The sequence below is a fragment of the Mus pahari genome, chromosome 2 (assembly GCF_900095145.1).
Source record: "Mus pahari chromosome 2, PAHARI_EIJ_v1.1, whole genome shotgun sequence".
NCBI lineage: Eukaryota > Metazoa > Chordata > Mammalia > Rodentia > Muridae > Mus > Mus pahari.
Window position 1 is genome coordinate 101194580 of NC_034591.1, and position 21288 is coordinate 101215867.

The following is a 21288-nucleotide window of genomic DNA, read 5'->3' on the forward strand; positions in this document are numbered from 1 at the left end:
ACTCATGCTGACTATGGAGTAACCCCCACTCATGCTATGTAAGTGATCCCAGTAGCCTCACCGGCCCCCCAGGGTGAACTTCGGTGGAAACATACTTTGGTTTGTAGTGGGGTCTTCTGAGCAGGTGGTAGGCATTCCTCCTCTCAGGTTGATAGAGATTCTTCAAGAGAAAGACAAGAGGGTGGGACCAGGAGGACCAGTACGGCCGGAAGAGGATGAGATGGAAAGAAGGCAGAAGACAGGAGAAAGCTGTAGGCTCTAACCTCTGAGTCCTGTGAGGTTCTTGGAAAGGTTTTATCTTATTTATCTTATATGACAAGACATCAGAAGGCTTTGCGCGGAGAGGGCCAGGACCCATTTACAGGTTACAGGGCTGTGGTGGTCAGGGTGGCTTTAGAAATAAGGCAGTAAGAAGAGAGATGATGCCATTATGAGGGGACAAGGCTGGACCAGAGTAGCAGCAAGGAGATGGGAGTGGGGTGAGGCAGATTCTAAATATGCTCTAGGGGTGGGTCTGAGAGATGCTGGGGCGTGCCTGTGGGCAGGGAGAGAGGAGTCTAAAGCTGCCTGAGAACCTGGAAGGAGGGCGCAGCTCATTATAGGAGGAAGGCTACAGGAGGAGCCAGCAACCTACCGGTAACTGGACATGACAGGGCATTAAAGAGGCTCATAAGGGATTCAGTGGCAGACAGATACCAGGCAGCTAGACTTTGGAGGAGTCATTTAGGCCTATGAGACTCATTAATGTCCACTTTATTTAAAGACATAGGACCAGAGGAGAACTCCGAGAGAGCACCTATAGAAGAGAAGGGGGGCTGGATAGCTGATGTAAGCATACTCAGAGGACCTCAGAGTGAGGAATGAGGGACCAGTGGTGAAGGCTAGAAGATGTGGCAGTCAGATGGCAGGACCACACCATGATGTTCTGGACAGGCAAGGGGACACACATCAGGGACAGAGGAGGAACTGCTCTCTAGGCCTGTGGAGGCATGAGTCCCTGATCTTATAAGCAAGCTCGAGTGGATTAGGGAATGATAAGAATTATAGACAAAGCTGGAGGTGGAGCTCAGCAGGTAGAGCATTAGCCCAGCGTGCTCAGAGCTCTGGGCTCCATTCCAGGCACTGTGTGAACCAGGCAATAATGCACATAGCTGTGATCACAGTGCTTGGAAGACGGAGGGAGGAGGATCAGGGGTTCCAGGTAAATTAAACTTCTGCTCCATAGCAAATTTAAGATTAGCCTACTAGACATGGGACTCTCAAAACAACAACAACAACAACAACAACAACAGTAACAGTAACAACAACAACAACAGCAACAACACACAGCAACAGCAACAAAAGATGGTCTTGCTGGGCCTGGTAGTATATCCTTTTAATCCCAGCACTGGGAAGGCAGAGGCAGGCAGATCTCTGTGAGTTCGAGGCTAGCCTGGCCTATATATTGAGTTTGAGGACAGTTGGGGCTACATCGAGTGTTCCTGTCTCAAACAAAACAAAGCAAAATGAACAAAAAGTTGTTCTTAAGGAAAAGATGACTGGCTGGGTGGTGGTGGCACACGTCTTTAATCCCAGCACTCGGGAGGCAGAGGCAGGCGGATTTCTGAGTTTGAAGCCAACCTGGTCTGCAAAGTGAGTTCTAGGACAGCCAGGGCTATACAGAGAAACCCTGTCAAAGAAAGAAAAAGAACAAGAAAAAGATGACTGTGCAGCAGGCTTTAGACAACTGCTTGTCTGTTTAAAAACAAAGGAAAGAATATCCATTTTAATTCTTAAAATTTAGTGTGTGTGTGTGTGTGTGTGTGTGTGTGTGTGTGTGTGTGTGTGTGAGTGCTGAAGCGTATAAGTGGTAGGCCAATGACAACCTTCAGGGTTATTTCTTGCCTCCCACCTTGCTGGATCAGAATCGCCCTTGTTTCTGCCTCACGGTGAGCTCCGAGCCAGCCAGGCAGTCCAGGAGCATCTGGAGTCATTTCCTGTCACTGTCTCCTACTTCTCCATTGGACTGATGGTTTTGCAGGTGCCCACCACTGTACTGACTTTTCACATGGTTCTGGGAATTGAACTCATGGAGTTAGGCTTGTCCAGCAAGCACCTATAGCCACTGAGCCACCTATCAGGCCACCTAACTCTTCCTTGCTTAGAACAAGTCCTTGTGATTCCTACTTCTGTCTTTAGTGTGTGCGTCTAAGCCTTTGGTTGGTCAGTTGTCCCTTTTTTCTAACAGTTTTGTTGATAATGTTTGTGTCAACACAAGTTCTTATTTAAAGTGTACAGTTTGGTGACTCCCCAGCCCCCAGCCCCCAGCCTCCAGCCTCCAGCCCCCAGCCCCCTGTGTATTAAAAGAGCTATACAGTCATCCCCACAACCCCTTTTAGAATATTTCCTCACTGTAGTAAAGACACCAGTTCCCTGTAGCCTCCAACCATCTCTGGCTCTGGCAGCCATTGTTCTGCTTTGGGTTTCATGTTACACAAATGCAGTCTTGCGGTATGTTGTCTTTGGTGATTAGCTGCTTTTGCTTAGCGCGTTTTCAGAGTTCAATTCCAGGCTGCAGCTTGCACCAGGTTTTCATTTCTTTTTGTTGCCATACCTTGTGTGGATAACATTCTTCAGAAGACAGACTTTTGGGCCACACCCACCTGGCGGCCACTATGAGAAAGTCTGCTCTGAGCTTTCAGGTCCACATTTTTGTATCATCTCCATTTCTCCAGGGTGTGTCCCAGGAGCAGAGTGGGCTCACATAGAATGCACGGCTTGCCCCTTTCCGGGATGGCCAGGATGTTCCACAGTGTCTGCCATGTTTTATGTTGCTGCCAGCTTCTCCCATCCCCACTGGCACTGTATTACCATGTGTCTGCTGTGTCTCTGAGAGCATCCACCCCAGTGTGTTATCTGTTTCTCATGGTAGTTTTGGTTTGCATTTCCCTGATGACAAAGTGGACAGTGGCCATGTTTTATTTCTGATTGGCTGCTGTGTGTTTTTTTGCCTGGAGGAATGTGATCTTAAGACCATTGCCCACTTCTACAAATTTATTTTATTGTTTTATTTATGTATCTCTGTGTGAGCTTGTGTGTACCATCTACATGTAAGAATCCTTGGAGATCAGAAGGCACCAGATTGATTCCCTGGAACTGGAGTTATACATGGTTCTGACAGACCACATGAGTATTCGGGTCTAGACCTGAGTTCTCTACAAGAGTAGTATGAATTTTTTTCCTGAGGCAGAGTTTCTCTGTGTAGCCCTCTCTTTCCTGGAACTCATTCTGTAGACCAGGCTGGCCTCTAACTCAGCCTCCTGAGTGCTGGGATTAAAGGCATGTAACACCACTGCCTGGCTGTAGTTTGAAATTTTTAACTGCTGAGTCATTGCCCATTTTTGTATTAAAAAAAAAAAATCATTGAGGTGTGTGAGTTGTTTCTTATCAGATATATGATTTGCGAATATTTCCCTCCCATCCTGCCAGATGTTCTCTTCCCATTCTTGATAGTGTCTTTTGACGCATGTTACTATTCTTCACGTAAGTTGAAAACAGTGTCTTGTGGAGGGTTGGTGAGGTGGGCAAAGCACTTGCTGCACAGTCCTGGTGAACTGAGTTCGATTCCTGTAACCTATGTAGGTAGAGGAGGAAGGAGAGAACCAACTCAACAATGTCATCTTAAAACCTATTGCAATACCCCTCCTACCCCCCTCTAGTCTCCCAAAGCCAATTTCCAAAAAGTTATGAAAGCAATACTTCCATACAACAACAACAGCAACAACAACAATAACAACTCAAAATTCTTTGTGTGGCTCACAAAAGAACATAAGAAACAAATAAAAATACTTAGTCTATTTATTCAGAAGCAATAACTTTGAATATTTTGTGTTTAATCTTTATACTAAAACAAGATCATATAATTCATGTTTTATTACATATTATTTTAGAAAGATTTTTTTATTTTTATTTTGTGTGTATGAGTGTTTGCCTGTATGTATGCATGTACACTACATGTTTGTAGTGACTGAGGAGGCCAAAAAAGGGCGGTAGATACCCTGGAAGTAGTATTACAAATGATTGTCAGTTAGCATGTGGGTGATGGGAACCAAACCCGGGTCATCTTCAAGAGCAGCAAGTGCTCTTAACCTTTGATCCATCACTCCATCCCCTCAGGATCCATCACTCCATCCCCTCAGTTCTGTTTTCCCTGGATCCAGGCTCGAATGTAGCCCAGGCTGATATCACACTGGTGGAAATGCTTCTGCCTCAGCCTCTAGAATGCTGGAATCACAGGTGTTTACAGCTTACCTGGCCCACGACTCTTAGCCATCTCCAGTGAGCCATTTTCATGTTCTTGAATGAGCCAGCTAGAGCTCTCCAGGCCTGCTGGGGCAACCTGCTCATTTGGAGTCTCTGTATCTGTGTTCAGGGATGAGAGTTATTTATCTCCCCCCAACCCCCACCTCTGTATTTCTCTGTCAGGCTTTGTTTCCTAAAATGAATGGAAATTTTTTTTCCTTTTTTTTTTTTTTTTTTTCTGTGCTGTGCAGCAAAGAATAATTTATTCTTTAAAGACTGGTAGAATGTTCTTCCAAGCAAAAACCCTCCTGGCTTGATAGCTTCCTTGGACGGTATTTTTTGAAACTGCTTTCTCTTTCGGGGCCAGCAACCTCTTCTTGTTTCCTATTATTTTTGCATTGATGCTGGCATTCTTTTTTTTTTTTTAAAGCTCCTCCTTCTGGATCTTTCAGGATTTTGTTATGGATTTAGGCCCACTTTATTCTTCGCCACAATGTCTTTTTATTTCATCTTTCCAATTGCCAATATGTATCTAATCTTTGAAATTAGTTTGATGAATATACATCTCCTTTTTGAGGGGGTTAATTATCAATGGCCACATTCTGCTTTTTGATATGCTCATTCCCTTACAACTTTACTTTAAATTTATGTTTTATATTTTGCTTACAATTCCCCTGCTTTTTTTTTTCCGATTTCATAAATTATCAGCTTATTTATTTTCATTCTTGTTGTACAAAGGAGAAAGCATTTCAGATTGAGTTTTCCATGCAAACGAGCTTGTCTGCAACCTGGGTGTCTTGGATTTAGTCTTGGTTTTCTCAGCGGGGTTATAAGAACATGTCTTTAAATGTCTAATAGCCTGGGATTTCCATTTTATCACTTCTTATTAACTGTAAGCTTTATTGAATGGTCAGAGAGGTGACCAGCGTGAGTTTATTTCTGAGTTTTTATTGAGCCCTGCTTTTGGCTTTTTTCCCCCTAAGGGCTGCAAGAGTGCCAGAAATAAATAAAGGTATGCTTCCTGTTTTCAGCTTTCACAAAGCTGTCTATTTGGGTGTCACTGTTGATGGTATCATTATCCTCTGTCTCCTAGCTTCTGCACCCAACTCCTGTGTGTGTGTGTGTGTGTGTGTGTGTGTGTGTGTAAGTGTGCACACGTTTAAAGATAGAGAAATATATACTATCTTTTCGACAACTCTCATGTTTCTGTCTTTTCTTTGTACAAAATATGCTGGTTGACTGACTGTCTTTCCTGACTTAAGTCAAAAATTTAAGAACCTGGAATGGAAGGGAAAGAAAATAAGGTTTAGGAAGAGCTGAACAGCTAAACGGGGTTCCATTCTAACCTCTTGGACCTAAATCCGCGTGCTTGTCTCTGTGTTCCTGTATGTTCTCTACGGATTTTGTCGAGTACATGGATGCTCTGGCACATCTGTCTCCGTCAGATGTGACTGTGTAAACATTGTTTCCTGTGTGCTGGTCATTGTGTGTGTTCAGTGTGAGTCTGTGTGTGTGTGCACACACACACATATGTGCATGCTACAGCAGTTTCTCGCGTTGCTCTGTGCCATTGTCTTTTGGAGTGCTGTAAATCCTGAAGTTCTGCCTTCCCTGCACTTTAATCCATCTGACCCTGTTTTTTCTTTTGTGGCTGCAGAAGATCCTCCTGGTAAGTGACAGCCCCACACTGACGCTCATTTTCTGCTGTCTGGGATACCTTTGGAGGGAGCTAGGACGGTACTTCCAGCATGGACCTCTGGGTACTTCTGGTATCCTCACTGCCTTCTAGGGCCCTTGGCCTGGCCTATTCAAAAGAGAGAACTCAATGGGTTTGGCTTAGAGGAACACTAAGCGTTTTCATGTTAAATGACAAAAACTCAGCTCACCACATAGGTGAATGCAGCTTCTGGGAAAGGCCCTACACAGTCTTCAGTCATGGTTCCAGAATGTTCTCTATAGACATCTTGTTCTTAGTTCTTCTCGACAGACTATCTGGGTTTCAGTTGGGACAAGCAGGTTTCTGGAGGCAGAGCCTTCAGGGCACTTGCTGAGTCTCTAAGGGAGAGGCACACCCTAGGACACAGCTGGGGAAGGGCTGAAGCAAGAGCTGAGCTGGAAGGTGTGGATGGAGGTTTGTGGGGCAGGCAGCGGCCCCTCCCAGTGAAGATGACTGATGAAGACAGAAAGGGCAGAGTGAGGTGTCACAGTTTCCTGTCTACTAGACTAGCACCCCTCACTTAGTGTCCTGTGAATGAAGTCATGTAGCAAACGTTTGCCGATCTTCAGGGACTCTACCTTGATTCCACCTTGACAGAAGTCCATGTTCTGGTTCCCACTGCAGAAAGCAGAGCAGTGAGATGGCCCTTGAGCTGCCCTGGCTCTACCTTATCATACTTCTAGGCAATGTATTCTTGACATCCTCCTGGCAGAGAGCTCTGCATATCCTGGACCTCAGCCAGTTTATCCCTGGGATGCCTCTGTGGTTATGCCAGCTTCACAGAAAGACAAGAAAGGCTCAAGTGCCTGATGGGAAGCAGGAATGGGGGTGGACCTAGGCCTGGACCTCAGTTGCTCAGCACCATTAAAATGTCTGCATGGCCTTCACTACAGAGAATCAGAGGTTTCTGGCTCACTGATTTCCATGCTCCCTGTTTGTTTGTTTGTTTGTTTGTTTTTCAAGACACAGTTAATTTGTGTAACAACCCTGGCTATCCTAGAACTCACCTCCTAATCATAATTACTTGCAGGCAAGCCTTGGGATCCTGGTCAGCCTGCATGAAGCCTTAAGAGGAAGCATCCCATTCAGCAGGCCTTGGTTGGCAGACGATCTCCTAAGCCCTCTCTGTCTTTCTCTTTGCTCAGGAGGAGGAGTTTATTGACTGGTGGAGCAAATTCTTTGCTTCTGTCGGGGAGAGGGAAAAGTGTGGTTCCTACCTGGAGAAGGATTTTGACACCCTGAAGGTAAGACCTCTCTCCTGAATGCACCCCCAGCCCAGCAGCTGCCAGGTTCAGGGATGAGCATGAGGGGCGACGGCGGAAGACAGAGATGTTCTCATGAGTCTTATGAACAGTTGACCACACCACTTCAGAGCATGGACTTAGAACAAGAAATCACTGCGGACGAGGCTAAGCAAGAAAGTATTTGAGGGGCAGAGTTGGCAATACTATAATGATGGTTGTGGCATGAGTTCTGTAGAGCATTGGCCAGTATTTGTGGGGACCCAGGTTTAACCCCTGGTAGCGAGGGATGAAAGAGAAATAGAACACATTGTGAGATGGCTCATGGGTAAAAGTGCTTACCACCAAGGCTGACAACCCAAGTGTGAGTCCCTGGGCCCACAACACAAAAGTCCATGTGTGTGCTGAGGCATGAGTGCATGAGTGTACACACACACACACATACACACACACACACACACACACACACACACACACACCTACACACACATACATATACATAAACACATACATATACATACATACATATACATACATACATACACACACATATACACACATACACACACATACACTTACATACACACACATACACACACACATACACACATACACACACATACACATACATACACACACATACACACACATACCCCTACACACACATATACACACACATATACACACACATACACACATACACACACACACACACACACACACACACACACCAAATAAACAAATAAATCTAAAAAGACAGAAAAGGGAGAAAATTTTGAAACATTTAAAGGTGAAAAAATGTTTACTGTTTGGGCTAAAATGCCACTTCAACTTTCCCCAAACATAAAAGGAAAGTAAGGACTTCCTTCCACAGATTTTCAAATTACTGAAGAATTACTGAATAATTACTGAAATGGTGACTCACGGATGTTCCTAACCACGGTGGTGCAGAGGGGTTCCTGGTGCTCTGCTCTTGCATTGGGGGGCTTTGGAAAATTGTTCTCCAGTAGGGTTTCTGTAGTGGGATCAAATATGGAATCCAATTAAGAATATACCTCTGGCCTCCAAGCTTTGACCCCCACGAGAGAGAAGCTACCTAGCAAGTATAATTAAGATGCTAAACTTTGTCTTGTGGATAAAAACAGAGATGTGTCCTCCAATGTCTGGTATTTTGAGAAAATTCTACAAATATAATTATACCTTTTCAAGGTAGATGAGTTTTTAGAAAGATAGTTAAAGATGACTCAAAAATTGTTCCCCAGGGTGTCATGTGGTGTCCATTGTTGGGTGGCCAGTTACATCCGATGTCAGATGCAATATATGACTTTTAATGTTAAGTATGGTTTAAATGTGGCATGGGATATACTTACCCGAAGATTACTTATTTTTCTATCGGAGACTTGAGTACAATCATATGATTAATAGCATCTTTTCTGGACTCTGAGAACAAGTTTGTATTCCACCACTTCTTCATGACTAGATGAACAATCACAGGGCACAGGCTAGGAGAGGGATGTGTTCTCAAGAGGCTGGACTAGGGGAAGGTTCAGCTAGTTGGGGTTGGGGAGGGCTGGGTCCTCTGCCATCACAGTCCCCTGGGTGAGGACTCTGGGGGTAGTTTCACAAAGTGACCACATCCTTCAGGTTCACTGGAGTTTGCCTGATGTCCTGGCTGTCCTTCCTGGAAGCTGCAGTAGCCCAGCAGCACCTTAGACAGCAAGTACTTCTGGCTCCGTGGCTGGGTGTATGAGGCTGGGCAGACAGACAGAACTATTTGCACACCAGGAAGAAGGTTTGGCCACTTAGGTCTGGCATGTGGAACTGTGGCTATGCCAAGAAATGTGACAAAGGAAGCAAGGGTGAGGATATCTGCCAGGGTGGCCAGAGGCCCCAGCCCCTCATTCCTCAGGAGGATGCCGGATGCAGAACTGGCACTCGGCCTCCAGCTTGACCTCTCCAAGGAGGTCTCCAACAGCTGCCAAGTGAGCAGAGGCTCTCCAGAACAAAGGCATCCCAACTATTTCTGAGGGAGAACTAGACCTGGGAGGAATGCTGGTCCTTTAATATCAGCAAATGGAAGAAAACCATGGCTACCAACAACACCAGCTTAGAGTACGGTGGAGAAAGTAGTGCACACAGGTAGAGAGCAAGAAAACAACGGCTACACCCTGCAGTCGCTAGCAAAGTGGGTAAGAGCTCATCGCCTAAGTAGCAAAGAAATTATAGTGCACAGCAAGAATGCATTACAATCAGAATTCAGAAAGAATGCAGGAAAAGTCAAGAACATATTAGCTTTCCTAATAAACAAGAATGGATCAAACTCTCATGCTAAGCGATAAGGACTTCTAATCTACATTAAAAGTCAAAATTCACTGTACTCTCCTTAAAAGACACTTGAAAAAGAAAAAGAAAAAGAAAAAGAAAAAGAAAAAGAAAAAGAAAAAGAAAAAGAAAAAGAAAAAGAACAGAATGGCTGGGAAAAAACCAAGCATTTCAGGAAGCAACATTTTGGGAGATATAATTAGATAAGTGTAAATAAGGAGGAATCTGGTACAATCTAAAGGAAAAAGCAAAGAACAAAACAGTAATTTTTTTCTTTAATAAAAGATATTATTTCCTAAGTAAAGGCTCCCAGAACTTTGAAATGCTCAGGGAAAAAATAGTTAGGAATATGTAAGCAAAGTAGCGTCTCAAAATGACAGCTATTAAAATTGAAGAGGAAAATTTAATGTTACTACTTCTTGGACCACAATAAATAATAGTAAATAACAGAACCAAACTAAGGCTCTTTAAAAAAACTACAGCTAGTTAAGTTGCAGCTTAACATAATGAATGCTAAATCTACAGCTTTGAAACAGAAAACAAAAATGATAAAAAAGGAAGACAAAAGCGATGATAATAATAATAATAATAAAGAACACATTTTCCTCCTCATGCTCAGAGAACATTTACAAAGCCTGATCACAAATTAGGTTAGTAATAAGTTACCCCAGACAGAACTCAGTCAGGACATATTAAAGTGCAATTAATACATTTAAACAAAAAGTCCATCCAGTTGGAAATCTACAGAGTATTTCATTCTGACTCAAGTGTGAGCGCAGCTGCATAAGTCAGCACTTCTCCCCTTTTCTCTTGGAAATCATTCAAACCCACAAAATCCATTTTTCAGAAAAGCTGGAAACAAATAAAAGCCACAGACTCCAGAATATAAGTACGGGCTGCTCAAGGACAATTGAGATTGGGCAGAGTCCACGGGACATGAAGGATGATGGTAGCTCATGGGGACGGGGCTCTCACACAAAGTCCAGTGAAACTTCCATTTCTTCCAAATGTGGGAATGTTGGTAACCGTGTCAGACAGGAGGGGGATGCACGGGGCGGGGCTGGGAGGTGGTGTCTGTCGCTGTCTCTCTTTACTTTTCTGTAAGTTGGAAATTTTCATAATAGTGTCAGAACGAAGTGCTTGCACCACGGAGTAGGGAGTATACCCCCTGTTTCCAAAGCTGCAGGAGCTTTGAAGGAGGTCAAACTAATACAGAAGCCTAAACCTGGTTGGACTCATTAGAGCTGGGAAGGTGGAGCGACATGGAGGAGCCTGAGTCTGTAGGAGGCCGTGCGCCTCCATAGTGGGAAGGAAGGAAACGGCCAGGCTAGGGAAAGCCAACTCACTTAGTGGTTAGTAAATGTGACTGCATAACATTAACCCAAAATTACAAAGTGGAAAAAAGGAAGAGAAAGTAGAAATCAAACCAATCAAAAAGGACACGTGCCTACCGGACCTGTCTTCCCTGGGAACAGAGAAGAAATGTTTTGCCATGAACTTTTTAGAAAGGAAATTTCAGATGTGAAGCATGAAGGAAGGAGCCCAAGAATGGACATGATCTACAAACTGGAAGGACGGACTCTCAAGAAAGAAGAAAGCGTAATCTTGCAAATGTGGACAAGGCAGAATGACCACGCAGAAACCACAGTTGGGCGTAGATCTGCTAGTCATGAGGAAAGAAAAGGGAGAAAAGGTCCTGCGGAATACAGAGAAAGTGACAGATGAATTAGCCAGGGACAGGAGACCAGACGCTGGTATGATTAGAGACTTTGAAGTTGACACCCCAAACAGTGAAGTTAAACAGAGCAACATGTAATCATTTACTCAAATTTCACAGTTGTGAAACAACACCTGAATACATACATACATACATACATACATACATACATACATACATACATACATACATACATAGTTTGAAAAGGTCCTTTGTGAGTGAAGACAGTTGACCTTAATTGGTCAGCTTCAGACATAGTCTAGACTGGGATGCATACTCTACTTCAAAGGTAAGAAGGAATTCCTTAGGTAGTCATACTCATTGTTCCCATACCCCTGAGAATATCAAAGCCATTTAAAATAGAAAACAAATCAAGGTGACTTCAGTGACTGTAAAAGTCCAGAGTCCCTGAAACAGCACACACAGGATTGTCAGTGACACACAGGGGACAGGATCCTAGGATCAACCATACTGCCCGCCAAGCACGTGGAAAACACCCTGCTGGTGAAGAGACGCAAGAGGACCAAGCAGCTGGGACTTGGGAAGACCACAGCAGAGGAAGCGCTTGTGATCACATTGTCCCCTGAAACCCAAGCGAAGACGGGGGAGGTTCAGGGTGACAAGACCTTGGAGACACCATCCTCACTGAAGATGTAGAGAGTAACCATGATAAAAGTTAGAAAGGTGAGAGGCACAGGGACTGTCCTGTTGTAGAATAAATGGAGTTGGCAGATCTTTGGTCAAGTTGGAAAATTATATAGGTGAATAGATTCTAAGCAAATTGTATCAAGGTAAACACTGGGGAGGAGAGTCTTACCTAAAGCTGGGTGATGGGGGAAGAGAAAGAAGAAGAGGAGGAGGAGCGTGGGGATGAGGTTGGGGAACACACCATGAAGGAATTTTAGGAAAACAAGAAACTAGAAATTCACATGACTATCTGAATCTAAAATGTTCGTAAACCTTAGATTCAAACTATCTGCCTTATCAATAAATGTACAACCAGTCATTCATTACGTTTTTCCTTCTCCTGCTGCTCCTCCCTCCCCTCCTGTCCTTGTTGAGCTCTTGGTGACCTGGAATTCATTGTTTAGGTCAAGATGGCCTCAAACTCACAAAGATCCATCTGCCTCTCTGACTCCCCAGTGCTGGGATTAAAGGCATACACCACTCTCACCCAGCTTGCACTTAACAAAGAAAGAAACAAGCAAATAAGCAAAACACGAAATTTGACAAGAAGAGGAAATAAACCCAACTTGTTGAATATTAAGGGGGCAGCGATATAACACTCGACTTTGAACTTAGAGCCAAAGCAGCCATTTTTAACCTTAAGAATGGATGTTAATTATAAGAGATTGGAAGCCAATTAAGCATTGTAGTCTGAGACCAAATAGTAGGGTTCTGTTCGTTTGCTTTTCTTTTCTTTTCTTTGTTTGTTTGAGACAGGGTTTCTCTGTGTAGCCCTGGCTGTTCTGGAACTCCCTCTGTAGACCAGGCTGGCCTTGAGAGGAGATATCATGGAGATATGCCTGCCTCTAACTTCTCAGTGGTGGGATTAAAGGCATGCACCACCCCTGCTCGGTCTTCTCTGTAGTCTTAATCCCTTAAAAAACGTTCACTTTTGTAAGTGCCAGATAATTTGAACTTTTGATTATTCTGAAACCTTACACCCTAAGAGACTAATAGATGTCTTCCCCCTCTCCCTTCTCTGGCGTTTTCTTCCCATTTCTTTCTCTCTTTCCTTCCCTCCTCTGCCCTCCAACCCTGACCTTCTGTTTGCTTTTGTTCCTCTGTTATTTTTGAGCCTGTCAGTCAAATGCACCGTTTTTTTTTTCCTCCTCTGTCCCTCCCCCTTCCTTTACACTGCCTTGTTTCCCTCTCGTTCCTGCTTCTTCCCTTCTGTCCCCCTACTTTCTCACCCTTGAGTTCTTTCTCATCCCCATGACAGGTCTATGACACACAGCTGGAGAATGTGGAGGCTTTTGGAGGCCTGTCTGACTTTTGTAACACCTTCAAGCTCTACCGGGGCAGGACTCAGGAGGAGACAGACGATCCCTCTGTCATCGGAGAATTTAAGGTCTGCCTCTGGCTTGGCCTATGATTGTGAGGTTTCAGCAATAGCTGAACAGAAAAGGGGTGGTGGCAATAGTGACCATGGTGCTGCTGTTGCTGTCCTTGGGAATGACCTTGTGATTGATGCAGAATTGGATGGTGGTGTGGGATGATTTGGGGCTACATGGTTTCCATGGTGATGGTGTTCAGAAATGAGAGTGATGGTCTTGTTGGTTACTGTGTTATTGACCATGGTGACAAAAATAAAAATCGAGTTCCCATTTCTTTCAGGGTCTTTTCAAAATTTATCCCCTCCCAGAAGATCCAGCCATCCCCATGCCCCCGAGACAATTCCATCAGCTGGCTGCTCAGGGTCCCCAGGAATGCTTGGTCCGTATTTACATTGTCCGAGCATTTGGCTTACAGCCCAAGGACCCCAATGGCAAGGTAAACATTCTTGGAGCCTTTGGTCCCCTGAGAACAGTAGCAAGCATGTCTTGCAGAAAGCAGACAGAGTTTCTGTCCGAAGAAGGCCACAGTAAACCAGGGAACCAAAAGATGCTGCAGAACTAAGTGGGAGCTGGGGATGTTTGTGAGGTCCGGGAAGGCTAAAGTTAGTTTGGGCTTCTGGAAAAAATGGGGAAACCTTGAAGGAAGGGAGGAGAAGAACCCTTATGGGCACATGACCATTGGTAGGCTGGGGAAAAGTTGGGCTTTGAGATGGAGGTCTGAAGGCTGACTGCTCAGCTAATGGGTAGAACTGGGCTATTGCATGTGGTAAAGTGGGACAGAGGTTCGGACTGAGCCTGGAAAGGTTTAAGAGCTTGGTGGGAAGAAGTACCAGGAGGGAAGGCACAGGAATGGTGACTTCTGTGGGCCGTGGGGCTGGAGACAGAAGGTAACCAGGAAGGTTTGTTCTGCTAATGTTGATGGTCTGTTGGTACTGGTTTTGTAAAATATATTTTTATTATTATTTTATGTGTATGGGTATTTTGTGTGTATATACCATGTACGTGCCTGGTGTCCACAGAGGCCAGAAGAATGTGTCATTAGATCTCCTGGAACTGGAGTTAGAGACAATTGTGAGCTGACATGTGGGTGTTGGAAATAGAACCTGGGTCCTCTGGAAGAGCAGCCAATTCTTGACCTCTGAGCCATCTCTCATGCTCACAAAATACCATAATAAAACATCATCTATCTGGATTTCTGAGTTTTAGATCTTCCCTTAAATTTCATGTCTAAAGCAAGAGAAAGAGCTTAGTTATGGCCAGAAATGGAAGAGGGAGGCCTAAATGAGAAGAGTGGGTGTACAGAGAGAGTTGGAAAAGGAGGGAGAACAGAAAGGCAGGAGTGGGCCATTGGAGTTCAGAGGTACAAACCTGAGCCCTTCCTTGTCCCCTTAGATAGATTTAGGCCCCATGTGTGTCCCCAAGGTTTGAGGTAGAAGCTTGGTATCCCATATCCCACCATGGTCCTACCTTTCAGTGATGAGAAGTTACGTGCTCCTAAGTCCAATGCAGATTGCTGCTTAGCCTGAGCAGCCCAGATGGCCTCCAAGATATGGCTGTCACCCTGGCTCGTGTACTTGCAGTCTTATGTCACTGTGCTAGCTCTTGTTCCTCTTTTATGTCATACTCCTGCAGGATGATGGGAAGTCTGCTGTTGCTTAGAGGTAGCATCCAGAAGACAGGCTTAGGCTATTCTAGGTGGACAAAATGTGGTCCAGTCTGTCTTCTTTCATCTTTGGTAATAGGACACTTGGAAATAGGGAGCACCCCAACCTGTCCAAAGAATATATGGTCTTGTGTGTATGAGGGTAGGGTAGCCTTCCTTGTGTGTCAGTGGGTCAGGAGTCTAACCACACCCACCTCTCCCCATGTACCAGAGGGGTCAGGAGTAGAGGACACTCAGATGTCCCTTCCCACTGCTAGGGCTGAGGCTGGAAGACATGTCCAGCCATAATGTGTGACAGGGTGAGGGATGTTGTGAGGTATGTGTGATAAGGTATGTTATGATGTGGTGTGGTTTGGAGGACAGGCCCTGGCCTGACAGGACAGTCTGCATCACAGCTCCCTGATGGCCATTGGCAGCTAGAAGCCCCCAAAGACACCTTGGTCCAGTGTTTTTACTTGTACATTTCTATATCTTCCAGTGCGACCCTTACATCAAGATCTCCATAGGGAAGAAATCAGTGAGTGACCAGGATAACTACGTCCCGTGCACCCTGGAGCCTGTGTTTGGAAAGTAAGTGGAAGGTGCCTTGGGTTTCAAGTAGAGGGTCTGCTATGGCTAACTCACACATGTGGCTGCCACCACTTGGAAAGTCTCTATTTCCTTGGGCAGGACTTTTATCTTGGATCTTTTATGTCTGTGAGCGCAGGCTTGAACCCTATCAGGAGCATCTTGCTAAGCACAGAAACAGTTACCTCAGAGACTAGAGACCTACATGAGCATTCAGAAGATGCACTTCCTATAGCATAGACTTCCCATCAATGCTTCACCCCACCTTCCCCTTACAGTCTTACCTGAGTGGTACCTTTGTCCAGAGGAGGACACTGTCATTGGGAGAGTATATGAGGACTTACCCATTTTCCACCAGTGTCCCCATCTATCCCAGATGCCAAGTGACCAGCAGTTAGTCTCTTAGTGCCCTGTATGCTTCTGTGGTACGCAGCTAGGGGATGGAGGTAGGTCAAGACAGCCAGGGCACATGACTAAGAGCCATGGAAGAGGGCTAAGAGTGCTAGGGTGTGTGGGTGGCTCATGGGTTCTGTTTGGTCAGGAGTGTGTTGGGGTGAGGGAGGCCTTTGGCTGTTGTGTCTCTAGCACCTTTGGAGTCCTGGTCTCCCCATGTAGCAAGTAACACACTGTATCCCTACACTGGCATCTGTTTGCTAAGTTGAGGTCACTTTGCTTTTAGACTTTGGAGAGAGTCCCAGCCAGAAACAGTTTTCCACCATGGTTAGGAGATGAGGGACGGTAGACAGAAGAGGTCTGATGAGCTCTGACAGCTGCTACAGGGCTTGTAGTTATGGGGAGGGTGTGTGTGTGTGTGTGTGTGTGTGTGTGTGTGTGTGTGTACACTTCACAGGAGCTCTTTCCCAAGAGCCCCTTTCATAAACCTTCCTTCTATCCCATCTTGGAAACTGTCCTAGGAGTTCCTGAAAGTAGGTCCCGGTCATGCCCTCAGTAGCAGAGTCTCATCTCTCTCTCTCTCTCTCTCTCTCTCTCTCTCTCTCTCTCTCTCTCTGTGCCATGTAGAAACAGATATCAATGTTGTATTCCATCTCATTGTCTATTCATTATGGAGTATATGAACCAGGCAGTCAGCTCATATTTCAAAATGCTGGCACACATTTACATACACACACACACACACACGCACACACACACACACACACACACACACACACAGCAGAGGGAGAGAGACATAGAGACAGCAGACATGGGGAGGGGGTGTACATAGAGGCATGCCCGGTCCAGCTGCGCTGTGGGTGGGTTGTTTTAGGAGCAACAGGAGAGCTCAGGAGGGTCACCTCCCTAGGACAGCTTTCAATCTCCTGCCCTTGCCCTCCTGCCCCTTGATTCCCCACTGGGTGGATGCCATCGGGTTTGCAGTATCCTTGATGCCACCGGCCCTCCTGCAGGATGTTTGAACTCACCTGCACTCTCCCTCTGGAGAAGGACCTGAAGATCACACTCTACGACTACGACCTGCTCTCCAAGGATGAGAAGATAGGGGAGACGGTCATTGACCTGGAGAACAGGCTGCTGTCCAAGTTTGGGGCTCGCTGTGGGCTCCCACAGACCTACTGTGTGTAAGTGTCCAAGGCTGGGTGTGGGCTCCCACAGGCCTACTGTGTATAAGTGGCCAGAGCTGGCTGCTTCCCAGTGGTCAGCCAGCCACCCTGATTCTCAGCACCAGGGGCCAGCCCACGTGCTCTCCCCTAGCATCCAGTGCAGAGTCCAGTTGTTTCCATTCCGTGAATAAGGAAACAGGAGCTTGTAACTGGGACGATTAGACTTTGAATCTGGTATCTGGCTATCATGTTATCACAACTCAGCCTTGCTCCCCCCTTTTTAAAGACAGGATTATGATGTAGCCCTGGCTGTCCCAGAACTCACTCTGTAGACCAGGCTGGCTTTGGACTTAGAGATCCACCTGCCTCTGCCTCCTGAGTGTGAGATTAAAGGCGTGCACCACCATGTCTGGCTTCAGTCTCTTGTGACACACACGGAGGTCTGCAGGGCACTGGGACCTGGAAGGAGAGATGGGGGAGGACAGAAAGAAGGAGAGGAGGAGATAGCACAAAAACCAAGTTTCAGATAGGTCTGAGGGAGTCCTGTGGCTGCCTGGGGCAGTTGTGCGTGGAGTTTGAGTTCCAGCTTCATGCATGCTTCAGTCCTTTGCTCTTTGGGACCATGTTTCCTCATCAGTGAAATGGGGATGCTGAGCTATCAGAAAGGGCAGCAGCTATGACACTGGAGCATGGGCAATGCTACGTGAGTGTGGGGTGCAAAGGCTCCTGAATGCCCCTCACTCTGTGACCCGGGAGTGTCTCATCTTAGTCTTGTCTTTGATCCTCAGCTCTGGACCAAATCAGTGGAGAGATCAGCTCCGCCCCTCCCAGCTCCTCCATGTCTTCTGCCAGCAGCACAGGATCAAGGCCCCTGTGTACCGGACAGACCGAGTGACATTTCAGGATAAGGAATACACCATTGAGGAGATAGGTGAGCTGCCCTTTGGCCCCAGTCTGTGGACGACTCTTCGTCTCATCACAAAGATCCAGGTGGAGACCACCCCCCTCCCCATCAGTGGAGTAAAGGAGTTTGTGGGTCAGAGGTCAGGGTGAGGTCATCCAAGGATGTCCTGGTTAACCTTGATTGTCAACTTGTCATGGCCCAGAGTAATCTGAGCGGAGCCTCTACTGAAGAATCATCTAGATTAGGTTGGTCCATGGCCATGTCGATGAGAGATTGTCTTGATTGATGCAGGGGGGCTCAGCCCACTGTGGGTGGCACCATGCCTAGAAAGGTGGACCTGGTCTGTGAAAGCAAGCAAGCTAGCCTGAGCGGCGAGTGAGCCAGTAAGCAGAAACCTCCGTGGCTTCTGTTCCGCTCCCGTGCTGACTACTCCTCCATGATAGATGATAACCTGGAAGTGTAAGCCAAATCAGCCTTTTTCTCCTCTGTGTTGCTTTTGGCCAGAGTGTTTTATCACAGCACAAGGAAGCAAGCGAGATTTCAGGCACCTATGAGGCAGGTTGAGGTCAGGGGCCTGTCTTCTCTTGGCTTTGGTGATGAGACTGGTGGGAGCTTGTGGTATATCCACCTCTGAGGAGCTCTCCTTACTGAGTTGTGCTAACCTCCTTGCTTGACCTTGGAGAACATTCCCAACGCCCCCCTATCCCACCCCCACACGTAAGCATCCAGGGGGAAGCTAACAGCCTTGCCACACCCTTACCACTTGGCTCTGCCCAGGGTAGTAGAGTAGCTGAGATGCCCCGCCACATGCTCTCCATGTGTCTGAGATGCCCACACTCCCAAGTCGCCCACCCAGAGCAGTTCCAACTCCCTGAGGTGTTTACAGGCCCAGCTGGCCCTGCGCCTCCTGCTTGTTGCAGAGATGTTTGATGTCAGCGCTGGTGCTGAGGTTATAAAAGGAAATGACGGCTTTGATGCCTGGACCCCGTCCCCTCCTCCTTGGTCTGTGTTCCTGACTCTCCCAGAGCTTGAGCCAGGCTCAGCCATTAAGAATGTGCATCTGGTTGAGGGGGGAGTCTCATTTCCTCCGGGGCACCCGCTGCTCTGCTAGCAACTTTAGCACAGGGGCTCTAGGTCATTAAATCCTGAGGTCCAGCATCTGCCTCATCTTATATATGAAGCTATTGGGGCCAGGGGTACTTAATGACCTGCCCGAAGCTACCAGCCAGCTGAGTGCAGGCCACACTCCTGGCTCTGTAGCACACACCGTGTGACGGTGTGCTCGGCTCAAAAGAACAGTGACCCAGTAATAGCCCATGAGAGTGGGCTTCTTCCCGTCCATGCTACCTGTCTCCAAGTCACCTCTGGTAGTGGAGGAGCAGTTCCGCAGGAAGCAGGAAGCAAAAGCCGTGTGTATTTACCTTTTCTGCCCGATACCCAGGTGTAGGGCTTCTGCAAGGTCCATGACTGTGATGGTGGTGATACTCAGCTGCTAGGGTCCTTCAAGGATCGGACACGCTCACACTTATGTGAGCAGTGCATGGCCCGCGGGTCCTCTGTAGATGTGTGCGCTGTGATTTCTGAGTGTAGCTACTGCCATTTGGAGAACAACTGATGTGAACCAGATCATTGTTCTGGCAGCACTAAGATGACACATTTGTGGATTCTGGTTGCTGGGGCTCAGAGATGGGAGCAGTTAAGAATAGATGGATGAGTGGGCTTTGCCAGACAAGCACGGTTAGTGTGGATGGAAGGGGAGAATTTTCCAGGAGAGGTTTGGTAGAAAGGATGGCAACGGGGAATCTGTATTCGGAGCCTGGAGTCTGTGGGCAGTGATGTTTCCCTCGTGGCAATTGCGGCTTAAGCACAGTGCATCGTTGTGGGGATGGTCTGTGGGGATGAGGGACTCCCTGTTGCTCTCAAGAGTTCTAGGTAGTCTTCAGAGGAAGGCAGCTCTGGTGTGTCTTGTCTCTCACATTCTCATCCACTTTTTCCCCCTGGGGCAGAGGCTGGCAGACTCCCAAACCCACACCTGGGCCCAGTGGAGGAACGCTTAGCCCTGCATATCCTTCAGCAACAAGGCTTGGTCCCTGAGCATGTGGAGTCACGGCCTCTTTATAGTCCTCTGCAGCCAGATATTGAGCAGGTAAGCCCTTGCCCCCTGGGCTGTAGAGTCGTCAGACCCGAGTCCTAAGGATAGGTAGAGCAGTCACCTCCTCCATGGTCACCCTCACCCCCATGGCTCCTGTCTTTATAGAGTGGTCTACATGGGCTCTTGGGGCCTAACCCTTACTGCCAGGGAGACAATGACAGTTCTTGCTTTAGGCACATGACTTGCCTGGGCATCTGAAACCTTTCCGTTTCAACCTGACCTAAGGATGTTCTCTGTTTCTGCCATCATTACTGGTTTAGTCCCAGAAGGCCATTCTATACTGAGCTCCAGTTGAGGGGTCAGACTAGATCCAGGAACTGCAGAATGGTAGAGGTCCACAGAGAGAGTAGTGAGGAGGGCTGCGAGCTTCCCTTTCGGAAGATGGGTGAACACAGACAGCAAGCTTAAGACTGGCAGCCAAGCCAGGCTGGTTGAGGAAGCAGGCTCCGTGTAGGATGGGGAGAGGGAAGAAAAGCCAGGGGAAGCTCTGAGGGTGCCTTTGAGAGAAACAGGCACTTTCTTAGCTTGGCTCCCAGCCCCACAGAGCAGCTCAGGTTAAACCCGCTTGTCTTCCAGCCTCATGATCGTATGGATATTATTAAATGGAGGTTGTTCTCGCATTTTGAGAGAGAGAGTGAGAGAGAGAGAATGAGAGAGAGAGAGAGAGAGAGAGAGAGAGAGAGAGAGAGAGAGAGAGAGAGAGACTAATATCCTAATATCCTAGGTTTGCAGAGGCCAGGGGGCAGGGAAAGTGACTTCTGTCACAGAGACCCAAGTACTTATAATTAAACCCTGGCTCCCTGGCCCTCTGTGGCATTTCACAGACTATTCTCTGCATGCTGAACCTCAGCCGACACATCACTGTCTCTGAGCAGCCTGTGTCTGGTGGGCAGTGACCTTTCCTCCATAGTGGGTCCTGCATCGGCCTGTCTAGGCTCCCTCTTATTGCTAAGTGCCGAGCCTCTTTCTAGTAGACAAGCAGGCAGGCCTGAGTTTCATTTCCTTTGGCCTGGGCCCCAGGTGTGCACTCTAGGCAGGTGTCTAGAAACTATGGATGCAATGAAGTGTGTGTGTGTGTGTGTGTGTGTGTGTGTGTGCGTGCGTG

The 21288-nt window shown here is 46.8% G+C and overlaps 1 protein-coding gene across 16 annotated transcripts in view; it reads left to right on the top strand.

Moving 5' to 3' along the window:
* Positions 1-21288, top strand: part of Dysf (dysferlin) — a 202984-nt gene that overhangs the window by 164821 nt on the left and 16875 nt on the right. For all 16 annotated transcript variants that reach the window (XM_021191881.2, XM_029535482.1, XM_021191876.2 and 13 more), the window contains 7 exons: positions 7144-7242; positions 13224-13352; positions 13619-13774; positions 15480-15571; positions 16975-17145; positions 17916-18058; positions 20038-20177. In XM_021191881.2, coding sequence (XP_021047540.1) covers positions 7144-7242; positions 13224-13352; positions 13619-13774; positions 15480-15571; positions 16975-17145; positions 17916-18058; positions 20038-20177 — 930 coding nt within the window. The remainder of the gene's footprint in view (positions 1-7143; positions 7243-13223; positions 13353-13618; positions 13775-15479; positions 15572-16974; positions 17146-17915; positions 18059-20037; positions 20178-21288) is intronic.